A 10,780-nucleotide genomic window follows, 5' to 3' on the forward strand; every position below is an offset into this window, starting at 1 on the left:
CCCACCATTGTACCATCTTCATTAGTTCTTTGTCAGTTTGATCTTTTCTCTTCTTTCCTCTAATTTGTTTGATCGAGTCATGTTAACAGTTAATGCACCTTGAGGTAACTTTTGATCTAAACTTAATACTGATGTGTATGAAAGCCAACCTTCAAAGTGAGTTTGTCATTTCACATATTTACTAGTACAGTACTTAATGTGAAAGAAATAGAATGGTCAATGCAATATGAGAAAGATCTGTTTAGTTCTTCCTTTAGCCATTTGTTTTTATGATCAGTCTCCAAATATAACATGCACAACGAGGGATCAAGGGGAACCTACATATCAAATTTGAGAAATATCACTTATGCCCAAATAATTTTGGGAAGAAATATTTCCACAGCATTTAACACAACAATGCTTCAGCACATTTAAATTACATATAACATGACAATGTTTGTAATATGTAAAACAGAATAAAACATTACATACCCTGGCAGTATTTATATAGAATTTTTAACTCACAGACAGTTCGATTCAAATCGATGTAATGACAACTGAAAAATGTACTGCCCCCCAGTTAAGGTAATAGGATTGTGTCACCATTTCTCAGTAGAATTTCTTCAAATTTTGTAGTTATATTGCTTTAAAGTAAAGAAAATTTTCTGCCACAAAAAAAATAAAGGTTGTCAGAATTTTAAGGATTTTAAATGGAAATTTATGTAAAAAGGAGTGAATTTTGAAAAAAAAAATGAAAGACACAATATTTTTACAAAATAATATGTCAATAAAAATGATACTGACATATATCAGTATTGCATAAATGTATATCAATTTAATAAATGCTGAAATTGTGTAAAATTAATTCTCTATACACGATATAAAAATTGACATTTTATAATAAAACCATATACACATATAGTAATTGCAGGTAAGAGTTATCGTTCTTGAAAAACTTCACAGTAGTGAAATAGGTAGCCGGTTTCCTGAAGTACAGAAAAATGGACACATGTGACTCATTGATAAAAAAAAACCTGAATTAATGCCTGGATTGCTTTGAACTACTTTAATATTGAGAGAACACACTGTTCTGTCAATAATAAACATACAATATTCATCAATTTAATATTAAACATTAGAATTTGCGGAAATTGTGATGCTGTCTCCCTACATTGGTTATTCAACTAGGGATGTACTTCCTGTTTCTGTTTATCAATACACTCCAATGACCTTAATGTGGAAGGGACTATAATTTCTTTTATTCATTAATTTTTCAACAGTCGCCCAAACTGTTTTTGTTGGGTCAGTGACTAACTCACTTTTGACAACTTTTGGTCTCTCGAACAAGACTTTAACTGCCATTGGCGAGCAGGTGACCGTCCATTTCAGGCACTTCTGCACAACAAGGGAACAAGGGGAACCTACATATAAAATTTGAGAAAGATCCCTCTGGTACTTCCGCGATAACAAACCTTCACTATCAAAATCCGAGAGGGCTGCCTGTCACCCATGTTGTTTATCCAATCAGTCTCAAAATATATAGATATATGGACAGGCCTACCAGATATTTACAGACAGACCTACCAGATATATACAGACAAGCCTACCAGATATTTACAGACAGCCCTACCAGATCTATACCGACAGGTTTTTCAGATATATACAAACTGACCTACCAGATCTATACCGATAGGTTTACCAGATATATACAGATCTAGACAGGTCTACCAGATATATACAAACAGGTCTACCAGATATATACAGACAGACCTACCAGATATATACAGACAGGCCTACCAGATATACAGGCACGCCTACCAGATATACAGGCATGCCTACCAGATATATAGACAGGCCTACCAGATATATACAGACAGGACTACCAGATTTATAAAGACAGGCCTACCAGATATATACAGACATGCCTACCAGATATATAGACAGGCCTTCCAGATTTATACAGTGTTTTTATCTATTTATAACATTTTACATCTCTACATTTACATGAATGACACAATTTGCTTCAAAAGGGTACACACAATGCTTTTACAAAGCATTCAAATTGGTTTGGAAAGGTGTGCAGTATAGTTGGCCCGTAAAATTCAATGGTCACTATTCACTGGCCATATATGTTACACCAAAAATCAACTTTGAGGTCATGCCATTATTGTATAAAAATGTTTGTGTAAAATAAAGTGACTTATATTTAATGTTTGTTGGTGGGGTTTTTTTAAGTATGGAATATGTGGACTTTAAGAAACGAACACCAATGATGAATCACCAGTGGTTTAGCAAGGACAACTTGTGATCATGCATTGTACCACCAAACTTATTTTACTGACAATACGTGGCTGTATGACGGCTGTATGTCAGTACTAAACTGTATACCTACGTTATACCATTTAGAGGTAAGACAGTTATGCTATATATCAGGCACAATAACATTACTCTGACATTCAAATTTAACACCTTCAAGACTGTCCCCTCTGGTAAGCACACGGTGAAGTGGACACCTTCAAGACTGTCCCCTCTGGTAAGCACACGGTGAAGTGGAAGACTAATAAAGTTTATTTGTTGCCCCATCATTATAAGCCTAGACATTGACTGTTTATGTTCTATTGGATAAAGATAAAGTAGAGCTTCCAGAGGCAGCATACCTACCAGAAAAAAACCAAGAACAACATTTGTTGACAATGCAAAAACATAGATGTTTTTCTTTAGCAAGGAACTCTGCTTGTGAAATTGTTGTTATTGCATTCATATAGTTGGAAATTGTTACTTAAAAAATTGCAGATGAATTGACGATGTCCTTACCGTGGCGTCCTGTCCTGCATAGTGACTGATCACTCGGGAGCCTCCAGGGTGGCGGCCTGCCCAGTTAGTTATGTTATACACCTGTCCCTCAATCACCAGCCATTTATCATTGCGTTTGTTGTGTTCCCGAACCTCACTCCAACTCAGTTCTCCCCGCTTCCCTCCACGACCCATACCCTTTAGATCTCCTGACCTTGACACTGGTTATCCTAGTTTACTGCAGGTTCCTTGAATTGCATTTAGTTACCTGCAACAACAAAGACTATACAGTCAAATTCAGGCTGTTTCCCCTAGCTAAAAAGTACCTTATTTTCCAAAAATAAATAAAAAATGAAAAACATATCCTCATTTTCAATAAAAACAATGCTATTTTTTCCTAAATGATAAAGGAACAGGCTGTTGTAAAATTTAGGTAAAAAACACTGACAATGGATAGACTTACTCTTACCCAGACATAGGACAGACTTACCATTTCCCAGACTTAGAAAGACGGTTAAAAGATACTCCCAATATCTAGAAGTAAACTATTATAAATCATTAACTGTTAAAAACAATGTGGGTCTTGAAGCAGTTGGTTATCAAGTATAAAGAAAAAAGTATATCATGACAATTGGTGAACACAGGATTGTTGTACATGCACAACTTTGAATACTATTAATGCATGAGTCACCTAATACATTTGTGTTAACTAGAAAACTGTAAGGAAATGTTACAAATGTCCAGAAAGATAACTAGTATTGTCATTGGATAATAATATGACTACTTAAACTACAAAGCCAAAAAGGCTGACTGATAATAATATGACTACTTAAACTACAAAGCCAAAAATGCTGACTGAAGGTTAATTCACCTTTATAGTATCTGTACAAAATAATTATATTGACCTACATAATAAAATGTACTCGGCTGGCCAGACTTACCTCGTGCACTCAGTCAATAACAGCATGATTCCAGATACATTTCCTCAAAGTTTTCTTGATAATAAGTCACCACATATGGATACATCAGAAGTTCAAGTATGTGTTCAGTATGTGTTTAGTGCGTCACTTTTAATACCAAAATCAATAACATTTTCAATAGTTCCACTAATTGTCAAAGTTACATTTGTTCCTGATACAGGATTATCAAACCGCTTCCATCCATCTTTTTTTTTGAGGATAAAAACCAGCTCATGACAAATTTCATTCATGATGATACACTGACACAAGCCCAATGAAATTACCAAAACCATACTTGCCAACTCTTGGAGATTTTCATGGGGGAGATTCTGAACTCTCAAATTTAAAACCTCAATAAATTGTGTATATATACCCCCTACGGTTCTTTTTTTAGGGCGAAACATTGTTTGGTATTTTCTTTTTATTCTTATTTGTTTTAAGTCACAAATTAAGTCTTCTTAGTCTTTTATATTTGGGGCGAAACAACCCTTAGGGCAAACAGGATTTGGGGCGAAACAACCCGTTACCCCTCCTAGAGCCCAAATAACCCTTTGAAATGATATATTTTTAGTTGTTCTTTCTAATGAATTCATAAGATCTTAAAATATAGGAATAGTTTAGCAAATTCACTGGTTAAAAATTCTAAATTAAAGGGTTAAAAATCTGGCATATCTCCCTCCTAAACTGCTAACTAGGGATCGAGGGTTGGCAAGTATGCCTAAACAATCATGTTTTTTTTTAAATGTTGTCATTTCTGTTGAATTATATAACGTGCGACAATTTAATTGAAGAATTAAAAAGAATTAAATTAATTGTCCAAAATAATGAAACATTGTCAACCCTTATCAGTCGATATTTTGGCTAATCATCATCACCTGATCGATAAGACGGTATCTATCTATCTAGATATTCTGCAACACCGTCTTTCGAGTATTATGTGCAGCGGTAAAAGTGATCTGTGAGTGATCTACGTATACGTGTGAATGTTTTTTCTAGCTCGTGCCGGCACTTGTCAGTCGTCATTCGAAAAAGAAGGACGTAGAACACCCGCATTCAAGTACTTGTTTAAGTAAACGACATTTTTCAGTTACGTAAGGTGTACAGAATATAAGGCGAGGCACACCCCGGCTATATCATGTTAGCGAACGCACGGCAACTCTTATATAAACCTGCATGTTAAATAACGCGGGTACAGCCAAACAAATGATAAAATGATAGTTGTCTCACCTGTTACTGGCAGCTCATCACTTTCGCTGTAGACTGTATAGTGTTGTGTCGTCGTTACAGAGATACAGGTAATGCTCGTATGATTTACCCGGTATTGACCACTCAACCATGTATATCACACACATGAATCACAGCCGTGGTTACCACAAAGTTTACCTATGCCTAGTTGGGGCCGCGCGTTTATTTTTTTACTTCCGCATTAGTTTAAACAGTTCAACCGGTAGTCTGGGTCCCTGCTGCTCGGACCACAGTTGTTCGTTTATCAACTAATGTCGGACTTAGTAATCTGATGCTGCTTTTCCTTGATAAAGCCTTACAAAGCCTGCATAATTTGCAGGTCCGACAGTATTTATACCCAAAAATGTTACATTTAAAAACGGAAGTTCTTACGAAACCTTTCTGAATATAGTGCGAGTTCTCTCCCCTGTTGCTATAACCGCCTACTTCACGGCCACGCCCTGAAATGATAGAGAACACAATCCGACATATGTAACGGTACACGGACTAAAGTATTACACCACCCAGTCATCGCTAGACTGCTATTGGTATTGCCAGGCGTAACGTACTCTGCCGTTTTGTATATAATGACTAAATAAGATGCGTGGAATTAATATATGGCGGGACCATACAACAGCTATAGAGACCTGATGAAATATATAAAGAAAATCGGAACAGGTTTAGATTGTATATCTCCTAAGGTTCTTCATCTCACCAGTAATGTTATGGCAATACCTATTACAAACTTGGTTAACATGGGCTTATCTAAAGGCTATTTTCCAGACCAACTTAAGCTTGCTAGGGTTACCCCTATTTTTAAAAAGGAGAACCCTTTAAGCAAAAAAACGTATAGAACAGTGAGCATTTTACCGACTATTTCCAAAAAAAATGAAAGGTCTATGGTTGGGCAACTTGAGGGCTACTTCAGCAGTATTTTCTATCCCTTCCTCTCAGCTTTCAGTCGTGGATACAGCTGTCAGTCATCACTGATAGCACTCACTGAAGAGTGGCGAATGGCCTTGGACGGTATCAAATATGCTGCTGCCATTCTGATGGATCTGTCCAAGGCATATGACTGTGTAACGTCTGAACTCCTATTGGCGAAGCTGGGAGCGTATGGGTTATCAGGAGCTATCTCTCCAACAGAAAGCAATGTGTAAGAATTGGCGGTAAGGTGTACCACAAGGCTCAAAAATCGGACCGATTATTTTTAATATTTTTATAAATGACATATTCTTCTCTATTAGACTGGTTTAAATAAAATGAAGGCAAATCCCGACAAGTTGCAGGCTATTACAATTGGTAAAAAACCACAGATTGAAAATACCTATTTTTGCATAGGTGAAATTTCGATTATGTTAAGCTTCTGGGTGTGNCCAAAGCAAACACCCAGAAACTTGAAAGGGTACATTATAGAGCCCTTAAATGTGTATATCAAGATTTTAATTCCAGCTACGAAGATATTTTAGAAAAAGGTAACACTTGTGTACATTACAATTAAGTAGACTCAGACAAGAAGCTATAGAATTTTTTTAAATTTTAAATGGACAAAGCCCCTGTTATTTACAGGATGTTATTCATGTAAAAACATCATCTTATAATTTCGGATACAGTAACATTTTAGAAGTCCCTAGAAGGTGAAGAGTTAAGTATGGAACAAATAGTTTTAACTTTTTAGCTGCCTCTACATGGAACTCACTGCCAGAGCATGTCAGACTCTCTACTTCTTTTAATGATTTTAGGAAAATAACAAAAAGCTTGGAATGGTGAAAGTTGCCACTGTGCGATGTGCAGATGAGTTCCCTCCCTTTGCTACCTCTGCTGTTTTATCCATTTTGCTTCAATGCTTTTAGTTAGTCATTTTGCTTTTAAATGTGTATGTGTATATAATTTGTATGTGCTATTTATGTTGCTTCGCTTTTATTTTATGTAAATTGTATGTGCTGCTTATAATTTATCGTTTTATTTCTTGTATTTTGAATTCAAATCTTGTTTGTATGTTTTCTATGCAATCTGTGCTATTTATTTATGTGTGCTGTAATTATGTAATTTGTTGAAGGCATTGTGTGATAAGTGTGGTTTTCCAGAATGTTTTAAGTTATCTAGGAATTTATAATTAATCGTGATTAAGGATTGGGCACTGTAGCCGCCTTTTTTGACTGTTTGCCAAAAGAAAATACCCGAAAAAGTGCCAAAAGTTATTCTCCTGAAATTTTCATTTTGGAACCACACTACCTATCTTTTATATGTTTATCAATGTGTGTTTTTAACAGTGTCATAGATTTGCATGCTTGTTATGTTTTATAAAATGCTACCTCCATTTTTATTTGTTATAAAGTCGGTTGTAAAAGCCTTCCATAGGCTTGTGTTGCCTTATTTAACCATGTACCGACTTTTAATTAAAATTTACTTGAACTTGAACTACAGCTATACACTCCCAATGATTGTATGTATATACATATAGGATAATTGGGGTGTCGTTTTTACCGAAAGTCGATCTATACCCCTAAAACATGTAAAATTACTCTGAACACCTTGGTTTAGGTTTAAATATAGCTGTAACAAGTTCCCAGGTCCCTGTGGACCATACTAAATGCATTCAAAGCTCTATACAAAGGCCTCGTAAGACCTAATATAGAATATGCCCACCAAGTGTGAAGCCCACACCTGATAAAACATATATCGGTCTAGAACTAAAGAATACTTACACCAATAGGTAAAATAGTTGTTATCAAAACTCTACTAATATCTCAGTTTTAATCATATTCATAAATATGTATATACATATACATATATGAATATTTTGATAGGGGATGCCAGGGTTGGGGAGCCCTGGAGTCAGCCCCTGAACAATATGGTGTCCTCACGCAGGAGGGTTCTCATTCAACATCCATCAGTCAAACAATAAATAAATAAATAGGAAGGGCAATGGGAAAATAAAATATTTGCAAATAGAGTACAGGATAAGAACACAAAACATACTTCTTTTACACCCTAACAAATTCAATATACAACATAATATTACACACAAGGATAAACATAGCACGTCTAATATACACAAAAAAAACATAATACACATACAAATACATCCACATATATATACATATACATATATTTACAGTACGTGGGCGAGACCTGCACCCAGCTCAATGTCAGAATCAACAACCACCGCTGCTCCATCAAGCAAAGCAAACCAGACTTCCCTGTGGCAAGGCATTTTAATATGTCTAGCCACAGTTGGAAAGAAATGCAGGTTGTTGCCATAGATCATTGCCCTACATGGGATGAAACGAGACGACGTACGAAAGAACGGGTTTGGATCACCAATCTACAAACCCGCTACCCTCGAGTTATGAACGAACGATAGGCGGTTGCCATCCGCTCGTTTTTCTTCCAGGGGGCATTTGACCTAATGATGCATTAATGCGCAGTTGGTCTGCTATCTCGCCTGCCTGCTGCTTCATGTCAGTGTGTGTGACCAACAGCCGTTGTCAGATTAATTTTTCAGATTTATACAGTATCTTAGCCATTTCATCTAGTTATTCCTCCTGCACTCACTTATTTGATAATTACATTCATTATTCCTGCAAACCAAAAGAGGGGACTAAGTGTGAAAGAAAGAAGAAAGAAGAAGAACTTATAACGGAAATAAACATTATTGAAAAAAGCACTCCCTTAAATCTCAACTCACTAAACAACAAGCAGATAGAATTAGAAAACATAAGAAAAGAGAAGATGAAAGGGTATACAATAAGATCAAAGGTCCAATGGATAGAAGATGGTGAAAAAGTGACAAAATACTTCTGTGGTTTAGAATCCAAATTTTTTACAAATAAAACAGTTCAATGGATAGAAAAAGTTAATGGGGATCATGTTGTTAAACAAAAAGAAATATTAAAAGAAATTGAACTATTTTATACAAATCTATATAATTGCCGCTCAGAAAACCTTGAGCTAATAAATTTAGACGAATACTTAAAAGATTTCAATTTTATTGTGTTAGAAAATTCTAAACATATATACCTTGAAGGAAAACTTACAGAATCCGAATTGTCAAAAGCTCTAAAAAAAATGAAAAATAACAAATCACCTGGGTCTGATGGCTACACAGCAGAATTTTTCAAATTCTTTTGGCAAGACTTAAAACTTTTTATACTTAACTCATTGAAAAACTTTCAATAACTCAGAGACAGGGACTTATCACATGTATCCCTAAAGGTGAAAAGCCCAGACAACATTTGAAGAATTGGCGACCTATAACACTATTAAATGTAATATACAAACTAGCATCTGCATGTATAGCCAACAGATTGAAAAAAGTACTTCACTTAATAATATCAGAAACTCAAACAGGCTTCCTGAGTGGTACATATATAGGTGAAAACACCAGACTAATATATGACTTAATGCATTTTACAGAGGAAAACAATATTCCTGGACTTTGATCCTTGTTGATTTCGAGAAAGCTTTTGACTCTGTTTCATGGCCTTTCATATATGAAGTACTCAGATTTTTTAACTTTGGAGACAGCATTATAAATTGGATCAAAACTTTTAATAGTCAAACCTCATCTGCAGTAATACAAAATGGATTCCTATCAAACTTTATCCCTATCAAAAGGGGCTGTCGTCAAGGGGACCCGGTTTCATCTTATCTTTTCTTACTTGTGGCTGAAATCTTGGCTATTCTGGTAAAAAAATAATAAAAACATAAAAGGTATAAATGTAAATAACAAAGAACACAAACTCTCACAGTTCGCCGATGACACAAGTTTTATTCTAGATGGTTCTGAGAAATCGTTCACCGACGCTTTGGAAACTTTAGAAAAGTATGCTCTAATATCAGGCCTGAAAGTAAACACAGACAAAACACAAGTTATATGGATAGGCTCAAAGAAATTTAGTGCTGATGTTTATCACCATCGATGGAAACTGAACTGGAATGTCACAACTTTCAATCTATTGGGAAAACATTTCTCTGTTGAACTAGACAAAATTACAGACCTTAACTACAAAAACAAAACAACTGAGATAGAATTAATGTTAAAACATTGGTCTTGAAGAAATATCACTCCTATAGGAAGAATAGTAGTTCTTAAATCTCTCATAATCCCCAAAATAACACATCTGTTCATTGCAATACCTAACCCGAGCAAAAACACAATTCAGTACTTAAACACTTCATTTTTCGAATTCATATGGCAGTCAAACACAGAAAAAATTAAAAGACAAACTCTAATGAAAGATTATAAAGACGGAGGATTAAAAATGATTGACTTAGATAAATTTATTACTAGCCTCAAATCAACTTGGATTAGACGGCTTCTCACAGCAAAACCAAAAGAATGGATTAATTTGTTTAAAGCGGAAATAACTTGCACACACAATAAATCACAATTCAATGTAGACCACTTTAAACTTATCAAAACAACCAATAAATTCTGGAAAGATGTTCTTAAAGCTTTGGTAACCATCACAGAAAACAATTCTCCCAAAACACTTATAAATTTTCAAGAATCAACACTATGGTATAACCCAAATATTTTGATAAATAATTCCTCCTTCTTCTATAAAGATATGCAAGTCAAAGGAGTAAAATTTGTAAATGACATTCTGCAAAATGATAACACTTTTCTCTCATTTGAAGAATTCAAACAGAAATACACTATACACTCAAACAACTTTCTCCAATATAGAAGCATCTGTGAATCAATAAAAAAAAGCTGCGCATACACTGAATATAGACTTAACAAAATCAGAGAACAACCACCCCAGACCCTTCATTCCATTTCACCTACAAATAATATTAAAATCCACCAAGGGAGG

At 35.1% G+C, this 10,780-nt stretch overlaps 1 protein-coding gene across 1 annotated transcript in view; it reads right to left on the bottom strand.

The window, feature by feature from the left end:
* The window catches only part of LOC110461670 (fatty acid desaturase 2-like), a 79,406-nt gene extending 74,065 nt beyond the window's left edge, over window positions 1-5,341 (bottom strand). The window contains exons 1-2 of the mRNA XM_021515242.1: window positions 4,959-5,341; window positions 2,794-3,040 (exon numbers count right to left, since the gene is read on the bottom strand). Coding sequence (XP_021370917.1) covers window positions 2,794-2,967 — 174 coding nt within the window. The 5' untranslated portion in view covers window positions 2,968-3,040; window positions 4,959-5,341. The remainder of the gene's footprint in view (window positions 1-2,793; window positions 3,041-4,958) is intronic.
* Between the last annotated feature and the right edge of the window lie 5,439 nt (window positions 5,342-10,780).

This window comes from Mizuhopecten yessoensis, unplaced genomic scaffold (assembly GCF_002113885.1).
Source record: "Mizuhopecten yessoensis strain PY_sf001 unplaced genomic scaffold, ASM211388v2 scaffold10649, whole genome shotgun sequence".
NCBI classification, from domain to species: domain Eukaryota; kingdom Metazoa; phylum Mollusca; class Bivalvia; order Pectinida; family Pectinidae; genus Mizuhopecten; species Mizuhopecten yessoensis.